This window comes from Marmota flaviventris, chromosome 9 (assembly GCF_047511675.1).
Source record: "Marmota flaviventris isolate mMarFla1 chromosome 9, mMarFla1.hap1, whole genome shotgun sequence".
Classification (NCBI taxonomy): Eukaryota; Metazoa; Chordata; class Mammalia; order Rodentia; family Sciuridae; genus Marmota; species Marmota flaviventris.
This window is the reverse complement of record NC_092506.1, coordinates 59,654,784-59,671,175: the sequence shown is the minus strand read 5'-3', so window position 1 is coordinate 59,671,175 and position 16,392 is coordinate 59,654,784. Positions and strand designations below refer to the sequence as shown.

The window sequence follows — 16,392 nt, the reverse complement described above, 5'->3', positions numbered from 1 at the left end:
TTATTTTGTAAGAAAATTAAGTATAGCCTTGCGGATCTGTTTTGTTTTTACACTATAGATAATGGGGTTAAGCACAGGGGGCAGCAGCAGGTAGACATTGGCCATCACTGAATGGACCACTTTGGGAGCTGATCGACCATATCGATGAACCAAAGATAGGCTTATCATGGGAATGTAGAAAATAGCTACTGCTCCAATGTGGGAGACACAGGTATTAAACACCTTGTACCGTTCTTCAGGGGAGGCAATACTGAGAACAGAGTTAATTATGAATGTATAAGACAGGACAATGCATGGTGTATCTATTCCTGTGGTCAGAATGAGATCAACTAATCCACAGATGCTATTGGCTTGAGTGTCTGAACATGCTAATTTAATCACATCTGGATGGTAGCAGTAGGAGTGGGAAAGGGTGTTCATTCTACAAAAAGACAGAGGCTTAAGGAGCACAAGCAGTGGTACTATTAAAACCACAGCACGTATAATCACTAGGAGACCCATCTGAATGATCCTGGAATTAGTGAGAATTGTAGTGTATCTGAGAGGGTCACAGATGGCCACATAGCGGTCAAAAGCCATTGATACCAGCACCCCAGACTCCATGACAGAAAATCCATGAAGAAAAAACATCTGGACAATGCAGCTGTCCAGACTGACTTCATTTGCATTAAACCAGAGGATACCCAATGTTGTGGACATTGTGGAAAGAGTCAAGCCCAGATCTGTGACTGACAGCATAGAGAGGAAATAGTACATGGGCTCATGAAGACTGTGCTGGGTGCTGATGACTAACAGGATCATGCTGTTCCCAGACAGGGCAATGGCATAAAGGCAACAGAAAGGAATGGAGATCCAGGCCTGGTCAGACTCTAGGCCAGGAATGCCAGTCAGTGAGAAGGTTGGAAATCTGGATGTCAAATTACTGAGGATGTCCATGTTGTCCTGGATTTGTAGCATTTCTCTTTACAAGGCTTACATCCTGTAGAAGTAATAAATTACATTGTTATGTAGAAATATTTAGATTTATTTGCATTAAGAGAGTTATCTAAGGTAATAGTGTATGGTTGAAAAAACTAAATAAAATTATAATAATTTATCATTCATAAATAGGGACATTTAGCCAAGGTATAAATATTTTTAGCATTAAACATAAGGAGAATAAGTTGTATAACTTTACATGTTTTTATAATAATTATTTTTATAGCCTTTTAATCTTCATATGATTCTATGAATATAGACAGTTAAGAAAAATCAGGGGCTGTGGATGTAACTCATGGGTGAAATGATAAAACCCATGGCCCTGAGTTTTATCATTTTACCCAGGACCTCAAAAATAAAAAGGTAATATCAGTGCATTCTATTTTGAATGTAACATGTAATGAAATAATTAAGAGAAATTCACTTACAGATATCCATTAGTCTCCAGAGTCTCTGCAGATGTCAATCTTTAGGCACAGATCTCCAGATTTTGCCGGCAATATAGGTTTAGAAATTACCATTGTACATGTAGCATTTTCATCCAACAATATTGATGGATATCCTCAGATGGCAGACTATTAAGAGAAAACCAATGAAGATAATTCTGTACAAATTTTTGAAAAAAGACTATATGCATCAAAGTCAGGTGAGACTAGAAGCTTTATGGGGAACATTACAAACCAGGAGAACAGGGCACTGTTACATAAACAACATTGTCAAATTGCTGAAGCAATCAATTTTGGGGAAGATTCAAAAAGTCCAATGCAACTTATGGCACGTTAATGATCCTAGAAAATGCAGTTGAACTTGAAGGATAAAATAGACAAACCTGCCATACTGGCTTAAGGAATGCATAGAAAAGTAAATAGCAGAAATGATATGTTTTTCTCCTGGTAACAGCAGTAAAGCAAGGAGAGAAATAAATCATGACTAATGAAGCCTATGAGAAGATTTTTGAAAGATGAAGAAACCTTAGTGAATGTGTAATTTTATAAAGTAAGATTAAAGATACAGTAGATAATGAGAGATTGAAAATATAGAATGAGAAGGATTAAGTGATGATGGAGTTCTGGAAATATTTGTAAGTGAATGTAGAGCATGATTGTAATTAGACCTCAAAAAATGAGGATCTTCATTTCCATCAGTACTGCAGAGACACTGGCTAATGGATAAAGGGGTGGAGAGTCACGTGAGGGACTTATCACCAATGTCTACCTTTCTCTGTGAATCACTAGCAGGAAATCTCCTGCTGTTCAGGAAGAATGAAGTGATAGATGCTGGACTCATGATAAGGTAGCAGTCTTCAGTAGACAGGGAATGAGGAAGAGTTGTCTGTCTAGAAAAATAAATGGTGTGTAAACCTGTTCAGATATAAATTTTAAAATAATAGATTTACATTGTTAAATCAATTCTAGGAAGACTTAAATTCCAAGTATGGAAATATTAGTTATTATAATTGTAGTACTTTTCAATCAAGCTTTTAAAAATACTAGGCAGCAGAGAGTACAGTTCATCTCATGAGAGTAAATGCCTTGTAATTAGTCTACACATTACTATTATTTTCATGTTAGCTTTCTGTATTTCTGTTAATTTTCTAGTTCCCTGGTATTTCATTCTATGTGAGAAAAATCTTCCAAGTTTTTAATTTTAAATTATTAGATAATGTTATATTATAGTGCACCTTACTGTTTTCTGACTTTTCAGTATGTATGTTTGCATATTTGTGATTAGAAAGCGACCAAAATGCAAAGTAAATACAATGAACCCTTCTACCTTTTTATCAGCTTCAGGTGGAAAGAGGAGTCTTGTCTGTCTTTGCTAGCAGAGAGAAGATATACTAAACCTGTAGACTCATGGATTTTATAGCAAGTGGTATCATCAGTAAGATGTGGATCTTCCTGGAGCCACAGACAAAGAAACACTGAAATCCCTTTCTCCCTCTCTGTACATATAGGCAGATCTATGAAATCTCAGAAGGGTTTTAGCTACTACTTCAAGTGAACAGAGGTCTCCAGAGATATTTGAAATGCAAAGCAATCCCAAACTAAATTATCCATTCATACTGAGCTTTCCATATCTATGTATTCTGTATATGTGAATTCAACCAAACATACATGGAAAGTATTTGGAAAAATTGGCATGAACATGAACAGACCTGTTCCTTATCATTGTCCCCTAAACACTATAGTATAACAACTATTTATATGACATTTTTATTGTATTCAGTATTAAAGGCAATCTAGAGATGATTTAAAGTACACAGTGGGGTGTGCAAATATGACACCATTTTATATGTAATTAAAGCATCTGTGCATTCTGGTGTATACTGGAGTTCATATAACGAGTTTCCCATGAATATTGAGTGATGACTATAAATGGAAAATCTATCTCATTCTTTATATATTCTGGACATCATTTCTCTGTTGGAAGAGGAGCTAACCAAGATTTTCTCCCATTCTTCAGATTCTGTATTCACACTCTTTATTGTTTTCTTTGCTGTGTAAAAGCGTTTTATTTGATACCACTCCATTAATAATGCTTGGTAATATTTCCTGAGTCTTTGGAGTCCCAGTGAGGAAGTCATTACCTGGGCCTGCATGTGAGTGAGTTGACCCTACATTTTTTCTGTGCAGCTAAAAAGTTTATGTTCTAATTACTAGGTCTTTGATCCATTTTGGAAAGGTTACACATTGTTCTCCACACTGGGAAATAGGACAATGCTTGTCATTTTCTCTGAATTTTAAGTATGTTGGGAAGATAGGATAAGAAACTATTGTGACTGGAAGGCATATGGTGACAATGGAGATTGAGGAAATTTGCATTCCAGTCTCTTAGACCTACACAATAATATTGACTTATAAGGTAGATGATATGTCCATTCTAAAAACAATCTCTCTTCAACTTTGTCTCATGAAGTTGATCAGCTCTTGATCTCCTGGTATATTAATTCAGCCCTATTGTGTTCCTGTGTGGAGACACTGGGGTGTATGGAAAGTACTCATATACGTATGTATTTATTCTCTTACTTGATATTTTAGTGGAGTATTAAGTTCAAGGTGCTGGACTCTTGCGGGTGTTTGGTCTCCCTTGGTCAATGTGGGCTATTGAGTAATGGCAGCAGACTTATTGACAGATCAACTATTCTAATTCCTTAGGAAAGAAGAAGACCCACAGCCAAACATTGCATTTCTTCTTTATAGAGAAGCCACACACTGGGAGAGACTCCTGTGTTTGCTTGGATATCCATATTAACTTGATACTCATTTAGCTATTTTTGTGTGATTTCTGTTTGTTCATTATTCCTATGTTTTCCTGTTTGAGAAATTTCTATGGCAGAAAGTCTGAGAGGTTCAATTCAAGCACTACAGAAGCCATCCATGGAGCATTTGGATAGATATTTGAACAACAAAATGGACTGTTAGCAAATTGGTGTGAACATTTTGAGTGCTTATTAAAAAAATCAGAAGTATCACTACTGTTGCCTTCAAGGATCTAATAATCTTAATGAGTTTTATACTCAAATCCTCTGGGATGATCTAAGTAAGTAATGAAATAGTTTCTGATTATCTCTTCCTCTTTGTATTCAAGCCTCTGTGTAAACCTCTCATCATGAGTGTAGATAGGACCTTGTAAGCAATAGGATATGGTAAAGGTGATGGATCCCACGTCCATGCTTCTCATCCTGACTTTGGTGAAACAAGCCGCCATGTTGGGTAGGCTCATATGGCAAAGCCTTAGAGCATATTCCAGCTGTCAGTCATCAAGGAGTTAAATGTGACCTTTTCCAGACAATATTTAGTGAGAAATTAAGTCCTTCCATTCTACAAGTACTAATTGGGATTCTGCTCATGACTGTGCAAGCTTGGAAGCATATTCTTCTCCAGTTAGGGCTGAAATGAGACACGAGCCTTATTTTAAGAATCCAACTAAGCTGTGCTAAACTCCTGACTTAAAGAAACAGAGAGAGAAAATGTTCATGTTGTTTTAAGGCACTACTCAATGGCTTAAAGAAATGTAGCTTGGTTGTTTATCACATCTGTGCCATCTCTGGTTGCTAATGGACATAGAAATATTAACATACAGAGTGACACTGACTTCTTTTCCAAGTGATATGTCATGATCGTTTATGGGGGTTTTCAAAGAATTGAAGGCAAAAACTGAACTTTTTACCCAGTAAGCCTCAACTAAAATATTCCAGATACATCTGCATATATGATGCAGAACAAAGAAGGTTGTGTTGAATTATAAATGAAACTTTCATAAAAAGCTAATTACTTAGATTCAGTAAGGTGTTCATTTCTTTAGTGTACTACTCAATGATTTATCACTCACAACTGCAGCCAAGCCAATGATACAGTATAGAGTCAGCAAGGTTATATTTTTCTTTCTTTCTTTTTAAAAAAAATTTTATAAGGGCTTACATAGTAAATATTTTAGACTTTTTCAGGCCACATGGTTCTTAGTCTTAACTACTCAACTTTTTGTTGCAGCATGACAATGGTCATTAACAATATTTAGTGGGCATGGCTGAGTTCCAAAATTAGGCTTAATTTATAAAATCAGGTATGGTGTAAGGTTGGGCAGTGGGCTGGGCCATAATTTGCCAACCCTGATGTACAACATTACTTGATATCCTCTAGCCCCATCCCAGGAACTCTCCTTTCCTTCACTTAGAGTAATTACTATTTTGATTTCTCACATCCAGATTACCTTTACATGTGATTTGCTTCCACATTACAATAAGATATAAACATACAAACAGAATAATGCAATATGTATGCTTTTGTGTCTGTCTCCTTTCACATTATGTATGTGAACTTTATCCCTGTTTCTTGTGGTTCATTTTAATTCTTAAAATTGTATTAATATACCCAGAATTGTTGATTCTTTTTTTTTTCCTGGGCACTTCAGTTGCGTTCAGTGTTTGGTTATAAATCATTACACTGCTATGAACATTATACAAGTTTTAAGGAGCTTATATATAGGCTTTTATTTTTGTTATATTCTTAGAATGAAATTGTTGAGTTTCTTGGGATGCTGCCAGACTTTTTGAAAGAGTGTAGCAATTTACCTTTGGGTCAGCAGAATGTGAGAGTCCTTGTCACAACTATCTTTACCAGTGTATATATTTTTTGGTACTGGGGATTGAACTCAGGGACACTTGATCACTGAGCCACATCCGCAGCTCTATTTTGTATTTTATTTAGAGACAGGGTCTCACTGAGTTGCTTAGCACTTCACTGTTGCTGAGGCTGTCTTTGAACTCCTGCCTAAGCCTCCCTACCCACTGGTATAATAGGAGTCACCACGGTGCCTGGCTACCAGTATTTTTTACTTATTTTTATTTTTATATTTTAGTTATATACAACACCAGGATACATGCTAACAAAATCATGAAAGTATGGAACACAACTCACTCCAATTCAGTCCCCAGTACATTCTTGCTCCCTCCACTCTACCGATTCTTCTTAAATTCATTTACAGTTAACTACTTTTTTAATTTTTTAAAATTAGTGTCCTGTGGATACAGCTGATGCCAGGATCCACCATGGCACATCCACACATGCATTTACAGAAAGTTGGTCAGGTTTATTTCATTGTTCTTCCCTTTTCCTGTCCCTTCTTCCTCTTTCTAAATCTCCTTTGAGTGCTCTACTGATCTTTGCTCTATTTTGAAGAAAGTCCCTCTCCTGTTTTTTTTTTTCTTCTCATTTTATTTCATTATTATATCCCCAATCCCACTATAGAACCACCCTAGGTGCCCTTCAACAGACAAATAAATAAAGAAAATATGGTATACATACACAATGAAGTATTATTCAGTCATAAATTATGGATGAAACTAGAGACTCTCATGTTAAGTGAAATAAGCTAGTCCCCAAAAGTAAAAGATGGAATGTTTGCCAGTTAACCATTCCATGTCATCTGAGTTCAGTATCTTCCCTCATTTTCCTTACTAATGATGTACAACTTTTCATATGTTTAATGGCACTTCATAGTTTCTTACGAAGTTTCTCTTCTGGACATTTCCTTACTTTGCCATTGTCCTTTGTTGTTACTGATTTATGCAGTTACATTTATATACATGACACAAATATTGTCTTCAATTTTACTGTCTTGAAAGTTGATTTTGTCTGTTGTCTTGTCTGTTGATTAGCAGAATTTCCCATTATTTTCTGTTTTTCCTTTAGTTTTAGTGTCTTACATTTCCATTTAAGAGTCATTTGTTCCAACAGCTAAACTACATTGTCCTGTTATTTGTAGAAGTTTATTTATTAAAAAAATTACTTTCATTTGACATTGATTTTTGTTGATGGCTTTAGGTGAAGGTCAAATTAATCCTCAGTTTATAAATATATAATTAACTTGAAAATTTCATGGGGGAAATCATCATTTTTCCGAATGCCTCTATGGTTCAATGCTTATTATAAATATATTCCATAAATGCATGGTGTCTGTTTTGGACTCTGCCTCATTACTCAGTTTTTCTAATTGTGTGACCAAACCATATTGTTTTAAGTACTGCAGCTTTAGCATAAGTTCTGGTATCAAGCAGAGTGACACTTGAACTTCATTCTTCTGACTTCATCATGAATTTTAGAATCAACTCATTAACACTCATCCACCCACATCCACAGACATTTTTGAGGTTCTGGTGGAATTGCATTGAATCTATAAGCTGACTTTGGGAGATACTTCATACAACTCAGCACTGAATTGCCCGATGCATGGATGTGGTTTATCCCTCCACTTAGCAAGTATTACTTTAGTTTCAGTGATATTTTACAGATTTCAGGGTGGAGGTATCTTACACTTCTATTAAATTTATTGTTTAATATTTAGTGCTTTTGATTAACATAATGTAAACCTTTAAATTTATTTTATTATTAAAAATATGAAAACTAATTTTTATGTTATTATATATCAGAGATCTTGCCAAATCTTTTATTGATTTAAAAGTTTTTAACAGCTTATTTTTGTTTTACATATTACTTATTATGTTCTCTGTAAACAACAATTTTTTTTTCCTTTCTAGTTTTCTGTTTGTCTATGTGTATTTTATCTTTTTCATTGCCATATTGCATTGACTTCATCCTCTGTAATGTCAAATTAAATTGGGGTAAAATGAGTTTACTCTGGCTACTTTTGCCTTATAAACACATTAGGAAGTGGTAATTTTCTCAGTTTTTGAAGAGTTTATTTAGAGTTGGATCCTATAGATGAAATTGAAGCCAATTGTTCTTTTAGTTCCTTGTTCCCTTTCTTCTTCCCTTTCTATCTCCCTGTAAACCTCCTTCTTCCCTATTTCCTTCCTTCCTTTCTGTCTTGGATTGGCTTATAAGTATGGATATAATGTATGAGATTATTGAAAACTTCTTATACTTTCATGGCTGTTTTGTTAGATATCATGTATTTCATACTAATTTTCAAAAACATCAGTCTCAAGGTATTTAAAATTATTTTCAAAATTACTTTGAAATATGTAATAATGTCATGTCTTCATGCCCAATGTTGATTTTATGTATATATTATATATATATATATGTGTGTGTGTTTTTTGATTATAATTTATTCCTTTTATATCTTAAACTTGTTAGTCTTTCAGATGAATTTGCATTTCTTTCATCAAATTATGGAGATACCTATCTTTAAAAAAAACCTTGTTTACAGAATTTCTCTTTTTTCCTAACACAGGTGTTTAAGGCCATAATCTTTTCTACAAGCACAGTTCTGGCTGTATGTCCACATATTTAATATGCTGTGGAAGAAAGGGGAAGGTGAGAAAATAAAGTCCTCATGACAAAAAATACACAGGAAGTGGTGAGACTTCATCTGTGCAAGGTAAAAATGGAAAAGGCATCATAAAACCTACCATGGGGTGATGAGATGCACGTTTGTATGTACATGGTTATTATGCCATTTCTACCTATATATTGTTTTCTATTTACCATGTTTTCTTAAAATACCATACTGCTTCTGGGGATATTAACAAAGGCAAAACTAATACTATTTTTAGCAAATTCAGAAATGCTATTGTGCTCCTAATGTCAGTTTATTACATGTTGCTATAAAACGAAAAATGTTCTATACTATTTAAAATAAAGCATCATATATCTTTCTTTCTGGGAAATATTTCATAATGTCTCAATTTTGTCTCTCCCTTTATTCATGTTTCTTATCGTTTGTCAGAAGAAATTTTTGTAAGGGGAGAAAAAGGAAGGCATTCAGAAACTGGATAGTGTAGTTCACCTGGAAGTGGCTACGCTTTACTACAAAAACTTTCTTCTCCTTTCAGCTCTTAGAATCCTACTGAGGAGTTAAGTAACTGAGGTTCTATTAGAAACTTTATCATGCTATCTCAAGACCATGCATCAACTTATAGAATTTCTACACATACTTCTCATGAGTAAAAGGTCTACACATATAAGTATGAGCATGTTATTGTATGATAATAAGGGACTCAAGGTTATTACAAGGTAGCCTGAACTAACACAGGGAACAACAGAAGAAAATACTATTTTTAATGATTGCCTCAAATTAGAAGAATGAACAGAGAATAGTTTTATCTGGAGGATAATTGTTGCTCATAAAGGAGTCCACTAATGCTTCCCATTCCAGTTGATCATTCTCTTTTTTTGAACTTCTGTACCTCAAAGGAGTTTAGCTAGTACAAAGACTCCTCCAAAATCTCACTTGTAACCTCTCTTCCCTCATCCCCATCATTCACAACACTTACTCTTGTATAATAATCACACACAATACAACCAGGGATAACTCACAACTCAGCATTTAATATCAACATTCCTACCATGATCTTGTGGACTTTGTTTGCTTTCCTGTGTTTGACTCCCATGGCTGTTGAAAATGTAGTGGGGTGGCCATGAGAGTGTGAGAGCATCGTTAGAAAAGGTACCACCATCTCAACCCCATTTCCTCTATCTGTGCAGGGTATTCCTGCTGGTCCTTTATGGCTAAAACTTCCTTGACTTAGGATGAGGCAATATTATGTGTGTGAAAAAAATGTGTTGGAAACCAAGGGACTGAACTGATGAATGGAGGAGTGCTTCTGTATTTTTCTTCTAGGCTGACTGTGCAGATCTGGAGAACCTGCTTAGCAGTCTCTCAGGCACAAATATATTTGGAGTTTGGTTCTTCTGAAAAGTATGGATGCTCAATGAAGATGGGTGTGCTCTCACCAACTCACCATGTCATGTCTCAACAACACCATGTCTGAAGACCCAGTCTTCCTTCCACACATTTACCTAAACTGAATGTCTTCCACATCTGGATCTCAGATTCCTCTTCCTTATGAATGCACAGCTCTCCTAGGGAACTGGATGCTCCTGTTAGAGGCAATTCTGGAGCCAAGCCTTTGAGAACTCAGGTGAGCTTTTCTTTTTTCTTTTTGAAAACTGATTTTTCTGTTGGAATCTACCTGATCCAATGACACACTCTATGGCTCTTTTCTTTTTTCACCCTACATAGACCCATACTTCTTGTCTATCAACAAAACAACAAAAGCAACAACAATACCCACCAAGCACCCACTTATTCATGTCCAGCATTTGTTCTTTTGTGCTTGTGATTTTGTTCAATTTGAAGCTTAATTCTTCAGCATGTACACCCGTGATCTTAATTTACAAAGGAGGAAATGGAGGGATTATAATATTAAATAACTTGCTTAAAATAAAACTCTATGGAGTTTGATTCTGAGTCTGTTGACTCCAAATCCTGTGTTCTTTATGGATTGTCATGCTTCAGCTACATGTAGAAGATGGAGCTACGGCCACTGCCTAAGGACCTAAGGACATCTAATTTTTGCTGCTAGCATAATTAATAGACACACCACATACTAAAAAACTCTGGAAGAAAGTATGTGTTAGATGGATGCATACAGACAAAGGACCAGAGCTGTGTGATTTGAATATGTCTGTTTTGCTCTATTGTTATTTAGTATGTGAGTTCCTAGCAGACCTGCACATTTAGAAATTATAGGGCTGGATACTGTCTTTTTAATTTATTTTTAATCGGCACATTGTAGATACACATAAAGTGGGCTTCATTGTGATCATTTCACACATGCACCTGACATAGGTTGATTTCATTCTGTTGTTTCCTCCCCTTTTCTGTTCTTCCTCTCTCCCCCTTCTTCTACTCATCTGTTCTCCCTTCCATTTTCTTGAGACACTTGCCCTCCACTTTTAAAAATTCCTTATTTCTCTCTAGCTTCTTCACATAAGAGAAAACATTTGACCTTTGACTTTCTGCATCTGACTTATTTCACTCAGCATGGAGTCCTCCATTTTCACTCATTCACCGGTAAAAGACATAATTTCATTCTTATTAGTAGGTTGTTATAGTAGAGGACTGCTTAAGATTGCTGTGAAAGAGCTATTTGCATTTTATATTTAGACAAAATATCTAATTGAAGAATGATAGCTTCTAATTTGAAGTGTGAGGATGTTGAATATAAATAAGTAATGGTAGAGATTGCTGTGTCTCTGTGTGCACTCTGTCAAGTTTTAAATAAAAATGATTTCATGGATGTGTATATGTAGGTATGTATGCTTCTGAAGCCTCTTTCTCTTCCACGTGTCATATTAGGTTGAATGAAGTACTCATGCTTTATTCCTCTCTGAAGATGCAATGCATCTGGGGTCTTTGCTACCATATTCTTAGTACATCTCCCTTGAAGATGCTAGTAGAAAACTACTAATTATATTCTGATTTTTTGACCTGGAATAAATCTATAAAAAATAGGTTAATATAGATTTTCTTAGTATACAAATTGACATTTTAGGGGAAGGCATCTTTTATTGAAGGTAAAAATATGCCTTTGTAAAGAAGAGAAATTCACACTTGATGTGTTTCCTAGGTTCAATCAAGATTTATTGAGCCTACATTGTGTACTACTTACAGGTTTAAAATTGCACTCAATGTTGAGAAATATTTAAGAAGATTGCATATGTAGCAAAACAACTTGCCCTATAGAATATGTAATAATCCTACACAGCTATTTCAATAGGTGAATGTATAAATATTGAAAATTAAAATGTACAGCTATGCTTAAGAAACAATCAATGGTAAGGTAGTTATATTTGAGAGTTTGGGGGGATTATCAAAATGTTTGTTGGGTCCTCCTGCTTCACTTTGGAATTCAATATTTTTCACAATAGTTCATACATTGAAATGACCTCTCATTCTATCTTCTTTTTTCCAGAAGAAGGGATGCCATTAATTTTGGGTGGAAGATATAAGCAATGATTATCATATGGTACCAAACAAGGCCATGGTTCTCTTCCTTAAAATGGGGGCTATGTATGAGTGAAGACAAGGATGATAATCCCCAACGAGAACACAAATCAGCTTTTAGAATATCTCTCCCTCTACCTACCATCTCTGCTCCTACCACAAATGAACCATGCACTTTTTTTCCATGTGCTGCTAGAGGATCTCTACTAATTTTGGTTCACTATTCTAGAATATCCATGCCCATTGTATGCTGATTCAGAGACCATACACCATGGTCATTATGATCACCATATTTAATAGTTACTGACGTTCAAAAACAATTATGCTAAAGTATCAAAACAATGTAACTCATAAGGAGGTCTCCCTTCAGAACTTTGCATGGAAATTTCTCTTCTGGTTCTAATTGTAGTTGAACCGCCACCTTCCAGTCATAATATTATAGTGGGTGCAGAAGTCATGGATATATTTATTTACATTTATGTTTTCGTTCATTTATATATATTTAGTGGTACTAGAGATTGAGCCCAGGGCCTTGTGCATATTAGGCATATGCTGGGCCACTTCCCCCCAACCCCTTTTTATTTATTTTGAGACAAGGTCTTGCTAAGTAGCCCACACTGGTCTTGAACTTGCCGTCCACATGCCTCTGCCTTTCAAGTTGCTGGGATTTCAGTTGGGCACCACTTTACTTTGCTAAATCTACATTTTGAAAACTAAGACTCCAACATCTAGGTTGTTTTCTAGCTATTCTCAATCTTTGCATCTCAAAATTCAGCAACTATTTCTTGAACATCTACTATGTGCCTAGCCCTGATGAAACTAGGGAATGCATAAATAAATAAGGCACATCTTATGCCCTCTGGAAGCTTGGAATCTATCATAGAAAGCAACAGAGATGCAAATGCTGAAATTTTCAAGTGAGAATGATAATGAAGTTGATATGAGGTACACTGGAGATACAAGTGTGGGGTTGACAACATCCAAGCCTATGCAGTTTTGGTCACTCTTAGATTGCTACCAGCAGACCTAAAATGGATGGGTTTCTGGGATTAATTTTCTTTCTGATAAAGGGCTTCATAACTCAGAATTTAAGAGTTTTTCTTACTTAGCTGGGGTCAACCCTTAATGCCTTGGCAGAATACTTGAATTCTTGCTTTTATTGTTTCCATTCAAGCTTCTGCCAGGTATCTTATGTCCACTAAAAAGCAGCTACATTACTTCTCTGAACATAGCCATTCTCTTCAATCATTACCTTTTAAATATTCTCCTGAAAGTGCTCTTGCCTAAATACAAAAAATATTTACTAAATGTTGTGTAAATGAAAACATGAAAAGTAATATTAAATAGGCAGTGCCCTACTAGGGTTTCTTTCCTATAGTGTAAGTAAATTATATCAGGTTTTTCTCAAAAGTAATAATCCATTTTACTTTGTAGGGAGCAGACAAAATATAGCCTTGCGAATCTGTTTTGCTTTTACACTGTAGATAATAGGATTGAGCACAGGGGGCAGAAGCAAGCATATATTGGCCATCATTGAATGGACCATTTTGGGGGCTGACCCACCATAGCGATGTACCAAGGACAGGCTCATCAGGGGGATATAGAAAATAGCTACTGCTCCAATGTGGGAGACACAGGTGCTTAAAGCCTTCTGCTGTTCCTCAGGTGAGGCAATATTGAGGACAGAGCGAATTATCAAAATATAAGACAGAACAATGCATGGCATGTCTATCCCTGTGGACAGGATGAGAGCAAGCAATCCACAGATACTATTGGCTTGAGTGTCTGAACGTGCTAATTTAATCACATCTGGATGGTAGCAATAGGAGTGGGAAAGGGTATTTATTCTACAGAAAGAGAGAGGCTTAAGGAGCAATTGTAGTGGTAATATTAATATTATAGCACGCATAATTACCAGGAGACTCATCTGAATGATCCTGGAATTAGTGAGAACTGTAGTATATCTGAGAGGGTCACAGATGGCCACATAGTGGTCAAAAGCCATAGATACCAGCACCCCAGACTCCATGACAGAAAATCCATGAAGAAAAAACATCTGGACAATGCAGCTGTCCAGACTGACTTCAATTGCGTCAAACCAGAGGGTACCCAATGTAGTGGACATTGTGGAAAGAGTCAAGCCCAGATCTGTGGCTGACAGCATAGAGAGGAAATAGTACATGGGCTCATGAAGACTGTGCTGGGTGCTGATGACTAACAGGATCATGCTGTTCCCAGACAGGGCAATGGCATAAAGGCAACAGAAAGGAATGGAGATCCAGGCCTGGGCAGACTCTAGGCCAGGAATACCAGTCAGTAAGAATGTTGGAAATCTGGATGTCAAATTACTGAGGATGTCCATGTTGTCCTGGATTTGTAGCATTTCTCTTTACAAGGCTCACATCCTGTAGAAGTAATAAATTGCATTGTTATGTAGAAATATTTAGGATTATTTGCATTAAGGGAGTTATCCATAGTCATAGATAATGTCTCTGTCATTGAAAATACATTAAAATTATATTATAATTTCACATAGCTTTTATAAATAGGGACATTTAGGAAAGATATCAGGATTTTTATTTTTAAGTCTAATAAAATATGTTCACATAACTACACATTTTGATGATAATTATTGTAATATTTATAGCCTTTTAAGATCCTTCTGATTCTACAGATAGAGACAGTTAAGAAATATCAGTGCATTAAAATTTTAACATATTGCATTGTGTAATGAGTGAGAGAAATCCCCTAAAAAATGTCCATGGGTCTTAAATGGCCCTGTAGGTGTGAATATGCACAGATCTCTGGATTTTATAAGGAATATATAATATAGAAGTTATCCTTTAATTGTATGATTTCCATCCAACAGTGTGGGTGGACAACCTCAGATAGTAGACTCAAAAGAAATATAATGATGACAGAGCTTGGTGGCAGTTTTTGAAAATGATTGTATTCCTTAACGTTAGAAGAGAAAGACAACTTATGAGAAACTTAAAAACCAAGGGAACAAGATGCTGAGACTGATTTTGAATAAACAACAATGTCAACTTGTTGAAGCAGTCAAGTCTGGAAAAATTTTGAAAAATCAAAAGCAGCTTAGAGCACATTAGCAACCATGGAAAAAACAGTTGAACTTAAAGGGTAAAAATAGACATCCTGACACAGTGTCTTGAGGAATGGGTGGAAAAGTAAGTAGTGGGGTTTTGATGCGTTTTACTTCTAGTAACTTGGCAGTGAGAGCAAGGAGAGAAATAGACCATGACTAATGAAGCCGGGAAGGATGGAGGGTTTTTGAAAGACTGGAAAAACTTAGTGATGTGCATACATTTACAAGGTAAGATTAAAGTTACAGTAGAGGGTGGCAGAATAAGAATATAGAATGAGAGGGATTCATTGACATGTGGGTCCTTGAGGAAAGTAGTAGGTGACTGAATGTACAGCATGATAATAAAACACATTAAAAAGATGAGGATTAGAATTTCCATTTGAGTAATTTGTAAATGTGTAATTTGGTGGAGAGTTATGCAAAACAATTATCATCTGAGATGTCTACCTTTTTCTCTCTGAATAAATACAGAGACATTTCCCGCTATCCATGAAGTGTGGAATGATAGATGCTGGCTTAAAATAGGGCAGAGATCTGTAATTTACAGACAAAGAATTGTTATAGAAACTTGATCAATTATAATTCTACAAATATTTTTAAAGGTATATATTTATATAACTAATATTTAGCAAGATTTGAAATGAAATAATAGCAATTTTAGTTACTTATAATTCTAGTACTTTTAAATCAAGCTTTTCAAAATATAAACTTTATTTCATAAATCCTTTGTAATAAGTATACACATTATAATTTTTTAAGTGTCAGTTTTCAGTATTTTTGGTTAAATCTCTTATTCCCTGGGATTTAATTCTGATAAAAATCTTCCAAATTTTTAGTTATAAATCATTAGATAATGTTATATTATTGTGTGCCCTACTGGTTTTGAACTTTTCTGTAAGACTATTGGCATATTTGATAAGAAGCAATCAAAGCACAAAGTCAATACAATGAACATTTTTCTCTACCTTTTTTTTTTTTTATCAGCTACATGTGCAAAGAGGATCCTTCTCTGTCTTTGCTAGCAGATGGACTAAAACTCTGAAGCCATGGACTTT

At 35.4% G+C, this 16,392-nt stretch overlaps 2 protein-coding genes across 2 annotated transcripts; both read right to left on the bottom strand.

Annotated features, from left to right (window-relative positions):
- LOC114098500 (olfactory receptor 51F1-like) lies at positions 1–957 on the bottom strand. The gene has a single exon (XM_027942749.2). The coding sequence runs from the start codon at positions 955–957 to the stop codon at positions 1–3; it is 957 nt and encodes a 318-aa protein (XP_027798550.2).
- A 12,697-nt stretch (positions 958–13,654) lies between these two features.
- On the bottom strand, positions 13,655–14,614 carry LOC114098509 (olfactory receptor 51F1-like). Its single transcript, XM_027942759.2, has one exon. The coding sequence runs from the start codon at positions 14,612–14,614 to the stop codon at positions 13,655–13,657; it is 960 nt and encodes a 319-aa protein (XP_027798560.2).
- Between the last annotated feature and the right edge of the window lie 1,778 nt (positions 14,615–16,392).

Excerpts from the sequence above, each read along its gene's own strand:
- LOC114098509 (XM_027942759.2), bottom strand. The coding sequence starts at position 14,614 with ATGCTACAAATCCAGGACAACATGGACATCCTCAGTAATTTGACATCC.
- LOC114098500 (XM_027942749.2), bottom strand. The coding sequence starts at position 957 with ATGCTACAAATCCAGGACAACATGGACATCCTCAGTAATTTGACATCC.